Below are 15,746 nucleotides of genomic sequence, written 5' to 3' on the forward strand. Positions count from 1 at the left end.
AATCTCAAAATTTTGTTTGTTTTATTTTCAAAGCCAATGTATCAACTAAATCATTGTTTATTTATGAATAATGGCATATCCCCTTCTATTAACTCTTATATTAATATAGAATAAAATGTAAAATAATTTTATAATAAAAAATATTTTACTTTATATTGTATTGTATACACAAATACGATAAAATTATTATATTGAATAATATGTTATTATTACAAATTAGAAGTTACTTGTGAGAATATATAAAAACAAAAATAAGCAATATAAGAAAGTAAAAGTAAAAGAGATAGAGTGATATGTTATTACAAGAAATTAGAAAAGTGTTAATATTAATGTCGTATAAGAAATATTTAAATAAAAAGAAAGAATAAAAATTAAATCACTAATTATTCAATTTTGTCATTAAAATATATTTTAAAATTGAAAATGGTAAAATATTGTTAAAATAAATGTTATAAAAATAATCATACTTTTAAAATTATTTTCATTATGAATAGATTAATTTATTTTGTATTTTTGAAATAAAATTCTTATGAAATATATTTCTATAATTTTTTATAACTTTGAAATTTAATGTCATTGTTACAAAAAAAAACTAGTATAATCATTGATTGTAAAATGTGATTTATAAAATCATGAAAAATAAGAGATGTAACATTTGAAGTTTCATTTATTTTTAAATCATTAGAATTGTAGAATAGTAGAGTTACTAGCCAAGTGAGTCATTAAGATAAAGATCTATGTTATAATTTTTTAAATTAATTTTTCTTAAAGTATAAACAAAATATATTTTTTAAATTAGTTTGAAAGTTGATTTTTTGTTTCTTCAAATATAATTTCAAAAAATAAATTTATTATATATTTTAAACATTTATTAATGTCATCTTTATCAGTATAAAATTACATTTATTGTCTTAATTATGATTATTGACTTTACTAGAATTATGCATTCTTTTGTCATGTGACTTTACTTTTTACATAAACAAAAATTAAAAAGTTCTAAGTTCCAATAACATTAATTAAATGTACAATCAATGTAATTGGTACAAGCTACTTTTTCAAATGATCCTTTTTACTTTAATAATTATAAAATTTGATAAAATGTTTCAAATCTTATTACAAATGATAGACCAAAAAATTATAAAATTTGATTGGTCTAATTAATTGCACTATTAAAACCTAATGAATCCAATAGTTTAGTTGACCAATTTTCAAAAAATCTAAAACATCATGAATTTTTTGAAAAATTTCAGCATTTGATCTTCATGATCTGCATAGTTTGTAGTGGAAAATAACAAAAAAAATTTAAAAATATATTGCTGAGCTTTTCTTAAATCTGAAAAAAAAATTGACTTTGTTTTGTCTTTAGTGCAATAACAAAAAAATTGAAAAAAATATTACTATTCTTTTCCTAAATCTGAAAAAAAAAATTTGACTTAGTTGTTTAGTGCATTTTGTCTGTGGGCTAGCATGTCCCATAATTTATTGCCTACGGGGAGAACTAATAAAAAGTTATTATTCAACAATCTCTGCAACAATGGTACAAGAGGGTTTGTCTGCAGCTCGCATACATGACAATACAATTGTATAAGTTTTAACAGCGTTTGAACGGGAAACATAATTACAAACGACAACAGCATTGTCTTAGAAGATGTGGGCCCGGGCACGTGTCTGTTTCGAGGGTGCCTCGAAAGGAAAACTACCCGTCAGGGTTAGGTTGGAAACACATGTTGACTGAAGTTGATAGAAAAGGCCGTTGATGGTGAACGCTTGCATCTAGAATTCAATGGCAGAAGAAATGGTTGTGGAAGTGAGGAGAGCGTGTATGGTGAAACCGGCCATCCCACCTCCAATGCAGAGCATGTTCCTCTCCAGCTTTGATCTTTTCTGGATACGCTGCGACAACATTCAAACCCTTTTCTTCTATAAACTCTCTCCTACGGCCGAATACACTTCAGTAATTGAAAGACTAAAGACAAGCCTGTCCTCAACTCTGGTGCATTTCTATCCTCTGGCTGGTCGCCTGAAGAAAGGAGAAACGGGCAGAACAGAGGTCGATTTCACCGAGGCAGGGGTGGAGTTTAAGGAGGCATCCATCAGTGTACCGTTCCGAGACTTGGAAATAGATGGGTTTCGGCGCAAACCCTTCTTCTCAAAGCTTGCCCCCGAGCACAATCACTCTTCTGATGAAAACTACGGAAGACCGCTTCTGTCAATACAGGTAACGCAACAGCTCTTACATCTTCTATCCTCTATAAAATCAGTATCAAATTACTTTAATCCCTTACTAGAAAACTGGATATTTCAGGTCACAGCATTTGAGGGCAACGGGATCTGCGTGGGAACCACCTTTCATCACGTTATAGCAGATGGAAGTTCTTTTTTCCACTTCATGAAATCGTGGGCAGAGTGTAGCAGAGGCATTCCCATTGCCAACCTTCCTCGCCACGGCAGAACACTTTTCAAACGACAAAACATGAGCTCCTCGTCGATATCCTACAAAGCCCACGATATTGTGAGCGTTGGGTTAAAAGGCGCAAAGATTTTCAAGTTCGCTTCTGACGATTCACAGTCAGAGAAAAATGTAACATGTGGTGCTGAGAAGGAGGTGGAGGAGAAAAGGGGAGATCTCATCTTCTCCACGTTTTGTTTTACGGAAGAGATGATACAAGAGCTCAAACAAGAAAGCAGAGCCTCGACGTCCTTTATCGCAGTGGCTGCTCAGTTCTGGATATGCGCAACGAGAGCTCGCCAAGCATCGCAGGAAGAAACGGTTTTCTTCGCAGTTTTGGCTGATTGCAGGGGTCGTCTGAAGCCACCACTTCTGCCGACTTCTTTCGGAAACTGCGTATCTCTGGGTGTGGCGCAGACTACAGCTGGCACACTCATCAATGCCGACATCTCCTTCGCTGCGGATGTTATCCAGCAACTCATCAATTCTTGCACCGAGGAAGAACAGATCGATTATTTCAATGAGTGGGTCGAATCATGTAACAGAGATCTTCTGAGTGAAGCCGGTTGGAAATACGGAACTTTGGCAATCGGATCTCCGAGATTTCCAATGTATGACATGGAGTATGGATGGGGGAAGCCTATCGATGTGCAGAGAGGAGACTCGTACAATGTGGGAAGCATGGTGTTGTCACCTCGAAAAGATGGAGGAAAAAGTATAATGGTCTCAACCTGCCTTCCTCAACACCAGATGATCCTCTTACATCAACTTCTCATCTCACGAGGTGTTTATCCGTCAGGTACGTTGTAAATTTCATGTAAAGTTCGGTCACCGTTCATAATAGAGGTCAATTTTTTAAATGTCAGTTACTATTGATTTTAAGATAATAATAAAATACTTTAGAGAGGAGAGTGGTAGAATCTGGTATACTAACCAAGTTTAATACAAGCATTCACTGTCGGATAAAAAAAAATTAACAGAAATAATAAGTAATAGGGGCAGTGTACTTGTAATCATTATGAATGACTTCGTATTTTGTATAGTCTAAATTATATAATTTTTCCTATTTTTCCTTTGTCTCTTTTTAAAGATTGGAGAGGGGAGATAGAAGGTGAGGGGAGATAGAAGGTGTGCTTCCTAAATTTGGAGGTCAGACTTCTAAACATTAAATTTTTATATTTTATTTCTTTTACTTAGTTGATAGTTCCAATTCAAAAAAATTGATGCTCTAGTTTGCCACACTAATGGGTTTATTAAAGGTATGTTCAAAATGGTCCAAGAAGAAGTAGCACCTATATATATGCAGTTCATCATGTTTAATGGTGCACTAATGTGGCACCACATGAGTGGTAGTTTTTGAAAAAAAATACCTCTCTTTTTGGAAATATGCATTGAAGGGATATTATTAGTGAACCACCATAGGTCTGTTATTTTTTAACGTACTAGTCTGAAGTGTTCTCCCAACATATTACCTTTTTGACCCCACTCCCCTTTTGGCTCATCTACCCTAGGCAATTAGGTTTTTTTTTGTTTTTTGGGTATTAAGTGAAGCTCCTTAAAGAATTTGTGAAGAATCAATTGGTCAAAAAGGGGCAATTTCAAACTACCACCCAAAATGTACTTAATGATGTCTCAATAATTATGCACTCAAAGTTGCTAGTACTTATGGTCAAATGTCATGATAGTCATGAATAAATGTCCTAGTAAGGGTGCCCAAAACAAACAATTTATAACCAAAAATGCTAATAAGATAATAGGTTGTTGGTCTACAAATGGCTTAAACATCACACACTAAGGCTTGATTCCTAGTGCAAAAGTGTTAAATAGTCAAAGTTTGACTTACTTTTTCAGGCTTAATTTCTTCCTTAGCGTGTGATGTTTAAGGCTGGTCATTGGCCTATGTCAAACTTATTAATTTCATTTTAGTTATCATTTTTCAGCTCTTTTGAAATTAGTAATTGAGGACTTGGCTTTACAAGGAGTTGAAATTTTTTTATGCCACTTGGCTATGATGTTCTTCCCCCACAGTAGTACTCCAAGCAATTAATTAGTGACAACTTGCAACTTCCAAAAGAATTTAAGTTATCATGAAGTTTTCTTCAAATACCATCAAGGATATAATGCCAACACCATCTTTAACATTCTCATTATGCCTAGGTGTGAACTATAGAGATTGTGAAACACAAATGGGAAAATTTTCTATTATTTGGCTAGCCAATGTCTCATGTACATGATATTTGATATGAGGATTGAGACCATACTTCACAATTTAACAAAAATATCCAATATTTTCAAGCACATAACCATGAAATGAGATTGGCAGCTATTTTGTTTAGATAAATAGTTATGCACATGTTGATGTCCACAAGAAATAATGCTATCAAAAGGAACCTAGAGACAATAGTGCAACGGATAGTACCCCCATATATTCAAGTTCAACTTTACAAGCTTAGAATTGAATTTGTACAAAAATATTAGAATAGATAATGAATTCGGAATAGATTCGTAAATAAATAAATTATCAAAGGTATTTTTTAAATAAAGCTTTTACATCCACAACCTGGTTATAGCTACTAGTCAACGTGCACAATCCTTATGATGTAACACTTCGAGTAAATTCCTTGGACTAAAGGGTGTCAATTTCGCTAAATACCCTTGGGGTATGATCCAACCCTTAGTTCTTATTTCAATTTCAAAGTCTTGTTATCAATAGAATTAATCATTAGTGGTCTCATTAACAATATTTTCACTTCACCAATAGACCTTGAGGGAATATTGGCATTATGAATAATATTACGAATACATGAAAGAAGCATTATATCCTTCACAATACTTAATCCAAAAAATCATCTTCAAAGTGTACATGAAATTTGGTACACTTGTCAACCCACAAACTAGGCCAATCTACAAGAAGAACCATGTGCTAAGAAAAAAGAGTATATCTATAGGACTTAAACAAACCATTAATTAAACTGTGATCCCATTAAGAGTGTATATTCCCATGTAACTAAGATAAATTTCTAATTTAAGACATTGTTACATTGGGAACCAATGAATTTTCTTCCGAATAAGGCTCAAGCATCATAGCCAAAATAAAAAATAATCTTATTTTCCACACCTCATAAGATAAATATTGCTATTAGAAAAATAGAGTTTTATACCACATTTAGTCAAGACAGCCAAGAGTTGCCTTTGGACAACATATAACTCCAAAAGAGAGCTTCTAGAAATAATTATTGGTCTTTCCACCAATGTTTGGAGTACTAAACTCACTATTTGTGAAACATCTATGAAGTTATTACTATAAAATCAACATCTATCTAATAAGTATATTAATATTTGATTAGAGAAATTATGTTTAATCTTATAAGTGGGAAACAAAGAAAACTCAAGCAGATGAAATCTAACTATGTGTTTGTTATGCTTTTAAAATTTGATAGCATGGCTCTAACAAAAGTGATCCATTGAAATACCTTGAAAATGAGGAGAATTAACCACCAAAAGGAGTATTTGTTATTATTATTATTTTTAAATTATGAAAATTAGTTCCAATCAAATAAAACTAGGGTTTAGTGGCTTCCTATACTTCAAAAATACTAAAAACAAATGTTGAGAATGAGAATTAGCTCATTCACAACAAGAATATTTTCAACATTTAAGATCTTCCATATTTTTTAGGCTTAAGAATTTCCCATCCCAATACAATATAAAATAAGTGTTTTAAAATCTCATTATAATAAATTGTCTATTTTCTTCATAGCATACAATGAAACCACCTAAAAACATATGGAAATCAATCTAATGTCTCTACATTTATATGGTAGGAATAGATTCATAAGAAACCTTATGAAAGATGTGATATATATATATATATATATATATATATCAATCATTACAAGCCTAGAAAAAATCTCTAGGGATCTTCTCAACCCTCATATTGAAGGCTTTAGAAGGTGTGTAAAAGAAAGAATGGAAAACGTGAGTAGTTTTCAATACCTTTGAATAAATCTAAAACTACCTAATGAACAAGAGGGGCTTCATGATAAAAAAATTCATTTTTTTCTTAATCCTTGCAATCATAGATTAATAAATGTTAGAAGGAATAAAATAAATAGTGAAATGGATTTCAAAGAATTAAAAATTCTCCTCATGATCATTTTTCTTAAAGAAGAAGGAAACAAGAAACACTATCTTATTGAAGAATAACTATTTATAGAATAATCAAATTTTATTAAAATATTTTTGAGGTAGAGATTTGGCAAAAAAAATTTGAAGGCATTGAATAGCCTTCTTGATGTTCTCTTCTTTGTCACTAAGACTGAGAAAATTATTTAGAAAGTGACCATTCACAATCTATACTATAATGAAATAGAAATATAAATCCCATCAACATAAGATGTTGTATTTTATGTCTTAATGAAGCTAAATTTGTTAATCATGTGCTTATACACTACCCCTTTGCCACGGAGGTTGAGAGGGAGGTTCTTACTTTATGGGAGGTTTAATGGTGCATGGATAGAGATCTAGAATAGTTTGCTCGTTGGGATGGCTCGACTAACCACCCATACCTCAAAAGCTTATGGATGATTCTCCCCTCAAACATTTCATGGAATATCTATAAGGAGAGGAACAACAAGATTTTTAGGGACCAAGCCAATACTAGTCGAGGGGTGGCCTAGATCACTATCAAGCTTCTAAAAAAATGCAGTGGGGTATGGTGGTGGAAGTCCCCCCTCTCAAACTCCCCGAGCGAGCTTGACATGAAATGGGCTTTAGCTTGGAATGATGGCCCAATTGTGGCACAATTTGACAATTCCAAAGTTCTGGCTAGAATGAAGACAATGTAGCATCCCCCCCCCCCGACACACTTTCACTCCTAGCTCAAGCTAAACTTTGATGGTTTGGTTGTACTAGGTAGCATTACTGTTAGAGGTATCCTTCACAATAGTATGGGAAATATGGTTTTCGCCTACACGGGAAACTACGATGGGGGCTCCAACAATGAAGCTAAAGCACTGGCACTTCTCTGGGGACTAAGAATTGCAAGAGCTCAGGGAATCAATAAGCTGGCTATTGAGGGAGACTCAATGTTAATCATTAAGGTTGCTAAGGGAGAAGGCAGAATCAATTGGTTGATTAAAGTCACAATCAAGGAAATCTGAATGTTGATGGAAGATTTCCAAGAGATCCATGTAGCCCATATATATCAAGAGGGAAATGGTGTGGCAGATGGACTGGATAAAGTTGGCCACAGTGTCACACACCTTGTGGAATGGGATGACATCAAAAGGTTACCATCATCAACTCAAGTTGTGATGGAAAGGGAGTGCACCTTCATTAATTACATATGAATAAACAAAATAGGCGGTGTGCCTTCTTTTCTCCATGTGGGCATATAAACAGGATGCTTCATAAAGGGATTTTTTGGCATAATTGTTTGCTGATTCGCATTGTGATTTTGGTTGTTGCGAACATTAATTACTATTGTAAAAGGACATAGAGGGAGGATTTGGAAAGATGCAATGAATGATCTAGTAATGATCAAAATGATAGGTTAATGAATTCACACACAAGCTACAACTGGCAGCAACTATTTACTAAAGGAAAGAGAACACTCACATGTGCTGAGAAGAGTGGTTTTTTGTTTTGCAGGAAACATGGCAGACTTATGATGGTCATGCAATGCCTTTTCATTTTATTTGTTGAGGGTTTTCAATTTATATCCATCAATGTCAAAACTTGCAACAAGGTTATGTCATCTGATGAATTCGTGGTGGATTTGGGTGACACTATGGGAAATAGTGATCGAATTGAACCAATGGGTCTAGAAGATAGCATTTGTAGCAATGAGATGGTGATGGTGTAATTGTAGGAATGTGGCCTTTTACAGTTTATAGAGGGTATGGTGAAGCACTATTAAGTTATATCGATGTAGTTATTCTAAACTTGGAAGGATCAAAAGGTGACAATTAATCATATGAGCTTCAATATTTTGGAAGAAACCATTGTGAGGGCCAATGAATTTTTGATGGATGGAAAGAACTGGTGGAAGCAAGAAAACGTCAATCAGGAAGCTAGCCTACAACAATTCTTCAAGTGAAAAGAGGAACTAGAAAGAATACGTGGTTGGTTCTCTCAGGCTCCCCTTCTTAAGACCTAAGACATCATTTTATATGCCATCATGCAATACATCACCTTGGACGACCATTTCAAGGTACTATACTACTACCATTTCACTATCTTAAATCATTTCAAGAATTTGGACCACATCTCTTTCTCATTTCTGTTATTGCATTCGGTGGAAGATGGTATTCTTAAGGCAAGGAGGAAACATGAGGAGGGGAAAACCTTCTACTTCATCCACTAGGGGCTAATGAGTAAAATTTATACCTAACATTTTTCCCTAAATCCATCGCTTTTTATTAACCCCCTTGTCTCCCTTGACCCTAGCCCTGGCCCTAGCCATAGGAAGTTCAAGAAAGCCCCTGCCCTTGGTGTCAAAATTAACCTGAAGGTTAGCCTAATTGAGTCAAATTTAGACACTAGGCAAGGTAAGAAAATTGATAGGAGGTCCAATAAATGCCTCTAGATGGAAAAATTTAAGTCACCTTGCATGCATGATTCTAGCTCCAATTCCTCCAAAAGTGATGCTAAACCTGCTAAAAAGAAAAGAATGTATGGGCACAAAAAACCTACCACAAGCCCTATAAGTCCCTCCCATGTCTCTGACACTCCTGAGGCTACCCTAGCTAGGAGTGCAGGGGTGATATTACCTCCCCAAGAAAAGAAACCCCCAAAGGTGCTAGGAAGAAGGGAAACCATAGCCATAGCAAGCTGAGACTACAAAGGTTGGATAATTTCAAGAGCAACTTGGCCAATAACCAAATTGTTATCTACTAGAAGTTCGAAACCTTGGTGGAGTTTTCCACCAATGTCATGCACTTTGTAGCCACCACCCTTTATTTTTTGCACACAAACAAAGAGGAAAAGCACCTGGGCAAAGTTACTGAGGCCACTAGTTCCATCTATGAGTTTCTAGCTAAGGATTGGGTAAAAACCATCCTAGATAAATTGATTAAAGTGGAAGGGGACGACAGGGGAAAGGATGTGTCTGAGAAGGAGGAAAACCATGGGCTTGAAAAGGGCAGCTAACCCTATGTCTAAAGTTTCTCTTTTTTCTTGTTTATGATTACACCTATGAGCTTGGTACCCCATGGGTCTTTATGTTTATGTCGTTTAGGAGGACTCATAGAAGCAACTTTTGTGTTAGCTGTTATTTTACTTTATTGTCTATTATGCATGTTAGTTTAAAGACTGCTAGTACCATTATGCTGACTATGAACATTTTTTTTTTGAATTTTAAAGTTGGTATAGGTTAGTTGACAAGGAGGTTACCTCTAGCTATTTTTTAGCTTTTTTATACTTCATGGTCAACCCCCTATCTTGTTGGTTGCTATCAATTACTTCAAAAACATACGATTGGAAAAAATCTTGATCATAGATATATTTAAAGACTTACAAGGTCATCAAGTAATGGAGAAAGAGAACAATATTTCTTGCTCAATCTCAAATGTTCAAATAATTATATCATTGACTACAGAATGTAGCATAAGTAGTTACTATCTATGAAAGTAAACGTGGGGCCTTTAACCCTTTAAAGTAGATACTCACAACATACTTTATTAAGTAAAATGCCTTGAAATTCTACCATCAGCATTAAGTTTTTTTTATCTTGATGAAAACATAAGGACATTTTAATGTCAATCTCATGGAAATACTATTAAACTAATATTTCCTTTCTTAATAATAGTATATAAATACCATATTTGAATGGTTTTGATATACACATTGTGTAAGCCACCAACAAGCATGCCCCAAAAGGCTTTATATAACTCATAAGGGAAACTATCAAGGGTATAGGATTTATTAGTGACAAAAGAAATTAACTCTTACTTAATATCACTTTACTTGAGAAGATAGTTAATATTTCCTTTCTTAATAACATTATATTAAGATCATATTTGAATGACTTTGATATACACATTGTGTAAGCAACCAACAAGTATGTACCAAAATGCTTTATTTAACTCATAAGGAAAACCATCAACAACAGAGGAATCATCATTGGAAAAAGAAATTAACTCTTCCTTAAGATCACTTTACGTGAGAAGATGGTTGTGAAGAATACAATGAAAATTCAATAGGTAGTCTAGAGTATAGCATTAAGAACTTTTGTAAAGAAGTTTGTTTTGAAAAAGTGTAGTCTTAGGAGGGAAAAAAATTCATCACATTTTTTTTTTGTATTGTTTTCAAAATCATAAATCCTTACCATTTAACTAAGAAGTTTTTTATTGATTAATATTTCGTCTTGTATAATCATTTTAAGTACAAATAAATTAATGTTCTTATCTCCTTGAATTAAATTATAATTATAATTTTTTCTTTTATTGTCTTCATTATCTTAAAAAATTTATAGCTTGCGTGCATTCATTTTTTGAATAATTTTATATCCATTTCATAGGAATAATCCTCAGATTGTTCCTTACTAGTACTAGATACAAGTGTAAGTAATGGTTTAAAAAGCAAAAATATTACGAGTGTAAGGTAATTATCTAAGATATAATTTATGAAAAAATACATAATAATAATCAATAATTTATTTGTGTGTAGGTACAAAGAAACATGAGGTATTATAGTGCAAATAATTTATTTGCTTGTGGATAATGGAAGAGTAATATCTCATTATCCTTCATTATGAAGCATCTAAAAGATCACCTACACAGTCCAATTATGTTAGATCTCTATTAAGTTTTTGTCTTTATTAATGCTTGAGCAAGAGTATATTAATAGAGCTTGCATAATAAATAGACTTCTAAGGGTGTGTTTCATGAGTACATTATGGTCAAATTATTTGAAGAAAAATCATTATTATGATAATGTGAAGTGATGTAGTAGATTACTATGCATTGTGATGTTTTTCCATTAATGTAATCATTGTGATAGTGACACACTTATCTATTAACACACCATGTTATATTATTTTATGACTTAATTACTATGATTTATTAATCTTAACTACTTTTATTAATTACATGATACATGTTGGGAAGTATTTATACGCAATTTATTTGCATATTTTTGTATCTTCCTCGTTCATGTAAGAATTAATTGATTAACATTTGGAAGTAGTTATATTATGTCAATATTTTAATATATCCATATATCTTAAATTTATTTAGCACTCTATGCACTATTGTTATTATGTTAATATTATTACTATTTGAATTGTGTGTATGATGTGGTAATTTCAACAATGATTTCATTAGTTTTTTTCATATTAGATAGCTTTTCTTAAGAAAAATTATAATAAATATGAGTGGTTTGTTAAACTAGTGAACTGCCAATTTAAATACTTCAATATTTGAACTCCCCCATTTATAATTTAAAAAGTTTAAATCTATGCATTATAGATATAATGGTTTGATATAATTTTCAAATGAAAACATGAATCAAGGGGGAAAAAACTTGTTTTGATTATTTGAAATGGCAATTTTTTATGAGTAGATTTATTTGAATTTATAACTCAAAAGTGTTTTTATAATAGATGACTTGTCTTCAAAAAAAAATCTTATTGCAATATAAAAAGGTGGAAAATAATATAAAATAAAAAGAAATCATATTTAATTATAAGAACATTGAAATCTATAAGAAAAATGTAAAACAAGCTTAGTATTTTTGTCTATTTTCATCTTTTGGATTTCTATTCTTTATTTTTGTTAAGTTCTTATGTGTTTCTTTAGTTTAGACTTGGTTGTTGTGCTCTCACTTATAATTTTGAGACACAGATTTAAAACTAATATGTATGTTGGTAATCCCCACTACTTTTGGGGCTCAAAACCTTCTTCAAACTCTTCTAGGTTACTATAGTTGAAGTAGTGACATTAGTATTATTAGGTTGGATACTATTATAACTCTTTTAACTTGATGGTCTTTTATTAGTTTTTTAAATTCTAGGGCTCTTGTTGTTTGAGCTTTGAGTTTCCCTTTGTTATTTCTTATTTGTAATGACCCATAGTAGTACAAAGGGTGTGTGGTAATGCTACTATCTAGGTTGAAGACTCTTATCCTTCCTTTATTAATAATAATGAAAAAATCCAAATGTATATAATAATAAAGTAATAAAATGGTATATAGTATGTTTTCACTAGCAAAAGAGATGTTATATTAGACTTGTAATGAGATAAATTGCACAAACAAAAATCATATTAAAAATGGTATCATTCACACTCTAGATAATAGTAAGCCATGTTGAGAAGATATAGATATATATATAATAGCCTACTCTAATTAAAAAACTAAAAGTTTGATAATAATATGTTATCACCTACTTTATGTGTGTGTGTGTGTGTGTGTGTGTGTGTATAGATATATACATATATACATACATACATATGTATATATACATACATATGTATGTATATATATATGTATGTATCTATATATGTATATATACATATATATGTATATATGTATATATACATATATATGTATATATGTATATATACATATATATGTATATATACATATATACATATATATGTATATATACATATATACATATATATATATATATATATACATATATATACATATATACATATACATATACATATACATATACATATACATATACATATATATATACATATATATATATATATATATATATATATATATATATATATATATATATATATATATATACATATACATATATATATATATATACATATACATATATATATATATATACATATATATATATATATACATGTATATATATATGTGTGTGTATATATATATATGTATATATATATATTTATATGTATATATATATATATTTATATGTATATATCTATATGTATACACACACACACACACACACACATGTATATATACACACGCACATATATATATACATATTTGTACACACAAAAACACACACACAATCACATATACATGCATACATATATACATATAATATTGATGTAGGAGAATCCTGGATGTAAGAGAAAGATCTTGCATCACTTAAAAATGTATCCCTTTTGTTTCTTAAATAAGGGTTGTCTCAGTGCAGAGTTGTTTTTTGTGAACGCTTCTTGCTTAGCAAGTCACTCATATGAGCTCAAAGTGTCTTAATTTATAGGTTGATTTTCATCTTGGATATGTTAGCCTACCATGTGAGGCTTAGTTCCATATCATGAGTATTGATGGATTTATTTCAATTTTTGATGGACAATTTTAGTATAAAAAAATTATGCTCACCATTGAAGACCTTAAAGGCCCTAGATGGGATCCACAATGGGGTTGGATGGAGCTTCCAGAAGTTGGGCCCTATAGATCAAAAGAAGATGGTTTGAAAAAGTGGTTACGATAGCCAATTAGAGCAACAATTCAAAATTTATGGCCTTTCAAAGTTTGGTTGACCGAAATTTCCAAACTAAGTATCAAAGGTGTATCAAGTTGACTCTATATGTAATTTTAGAGTTAGTTGGTCTCAAGGGTTAGGATTTGATGTCTAGAAACTTCATGGGTAGTGTAAAAATTCTTGTTTAAGGAATGCCCATACATTGTCTAGGACAACTTTGGGTGATGGTTCACAACTTTGTGTGGCAAACTATTGCAAAGAAGGTGCCCTAGTGGGTTTGAATAATATATTTCAAAATTATATAATACCACATTTGTGGTGATCATAAGAAGCCCATCTTTTATTCTTGCAAATTGGTGTTATTTCTTTATTCTCATTATATGTTTGTGGTATTAAATGGAGAACCCTTCACCAAGAGATATTAGAGCAGTAGTTTCTGAGTGTGTAAATGGATTGCTGACAATGAGGTAGCTACACTAGGACCATTGTTTGGCCTAAATGTGTAGACATATCACCGAATATGAGGCAGTTTCCACTAGTGTTATAGCTAAAGTACAAAAATACCTCCATCAAGAGAGAATTGTGGAAGAGTCGCAGGTGTTACACCTAAGGGTTTTAGAGCCTTCTAGAGATAGATGCAAGCATTGGGAGAATAAATGTGTAGAGGAATAGATCTTTTTGTAAGAGATAAAAACAAGGATGAAGGTTAAGAAGAAGAAACTACTAAAGTAGAGGTAGCTTTGAACCTAGAAGAATAAAGGCTTTTCATGGCCACCCCCTAGATTAAGAAAAAGACCTAGAAGTTTGAGGTTCCGACATTTTTAGGAAATCTTAACCTAGAGAAGATGATCAATTTGATCTATGAATTGGAGGAATACTTTTAGTATGAAGATATTGAGAATACTTATAGGATCAAGTTTGTGAAGGAAAAATTGAAGGGACATGCAAAGATCTAGAGTTAAGAGATTTAGTTGGAGAAAAACAGAAGAGGAAAGGACAAAATCACCAAATGGGATGACATAATAGATAACTTGAAGTGATGATATATTCTTGTGAACAAAAAGCTTGACCTATAAAAGAAAATTCAAGGGTTGAAGCGAGTAGGAAGATCTATTCAATAATATATTGAAGAGTTATACCGAGTTCTCATTAGAACTAACCATACAGAAGATGATAAGTAGAAAGTTTCTTGTTATCTTAACAGGATAAGGAAAAGAATTTAGGAGGAGCCGAGTCTAGTTTGAATGAAGAGTATTGAGGAGGTGTACCTATTTTCCTTGAGAGTTGTGGAGAAACTAAGAAAAATGTTTGATAACAAAAATAGAGGTAGAGGTCATAGTAGAAGATTTGGCAGACAATCTTATGGAAGTCGAACTCATTATAAGAAGAATAAGGATGGAAAAATCAATAGAAATCAAAACAAAAGGGGAAATAATTCCAATAATTTCAATGATCAAAACAATATAAACTAAACAGGAGGAGGCACAGGGCAAGGATTTTGAAGAGGATATTTCCATGGAAAATGCTTTCATTGTAGAGAAGAAGGGTATAGAGCTTTTGAATGTTCTGAGTGGCAAGGAAGGATAGATCAAAGTTCAAAAGGCCAAGATAGGGTTACATTGATGAAGATGCCAAATCATTTCATTCTAAGGATGGTGGAAGATGAGAAGTCCTAGTTAATAAATGAGTCTTGTTGAGTGGTTAGAATTAATCTAATCAAAGGAGGAATTTGTTTTGCACAAGGTACAGATGTGAAGATAAGTGTTGTGATGTGATCATTGATGGTGGAAGTGTACTAACGATCTAGTGTTAGAATATAGTCATAAAGTTAGATATCAAGAGGTAGAAACACCTACATCCATATCATAT

At 32.1% G+C, this 15,746-nt stretch overlaps 1 protein-coding gene across 1 annotated transcript; it reads left to right on the plus strand.

Annotated features, from left to right (window-relative positions):
* Positions 1-1,777: 1,777 nt before the first annotated feature.
* On the plus strand, positions 1,778-15,464 carry LOC149547010 (hydroxycinnamoyltransferase-like). Its single transcript, XM_089794089.1, has 4 exons — positions 1,778-2,218; positions 2,306-3,248; positions 7,364-7,551; positions 15,354-15,464. The coding sequence occupies exons 1-4, from the start codon at positions 1,784-1,786 to the stop codon at positions 15,462-15,464; spliced, it is 1,677 nt and encodes a 558-aa protein (XP_089650215.1). The 5' UTR covers positions 1,778-1,783.
* Positions 15,465-15,746: the final 282 nt, after the last annotated feature.

Source organism: Cupressus sempervirens, chromosome 7, assembly GCF_028749045.1.
Source record: "Cupressus sempervirens isolate cs-2001-9-10 chromosome 7, ASM2874904v1, whole genome shotgun sequence".
Classification (NCBI taxonomy): domain Eukaryota; kingdom Viridiplantae; phylum Streptophyta; class Pinopsida; order Cupressales; family Cupressaceae; genus Cupressus; species Cupressus sempervirens.

Coding starts and splice junctions, on each gene's coding strand:
- LOC149547010 (XM_089794089.1), top strand. CDS start 1,784: ATGGCAGAAGAAATGGTTGTGGAAGTGAGGAGAGCGTGTATGGTGAAA. Junction 2,219..2,305: donor GACCGCTTCTGTCAATACAG/GTAACGCAACAG, acceptor TGGATATTTCAG/GTCACAGCATTTGAGGGCAA. Junction 7,552..15,353: donor ACTCAATGTTAATCATTAAG/GTTGCTAAGGGA, acceptor TAAACTAAACAG/GAGGAGGCACAGGGCAAGGA.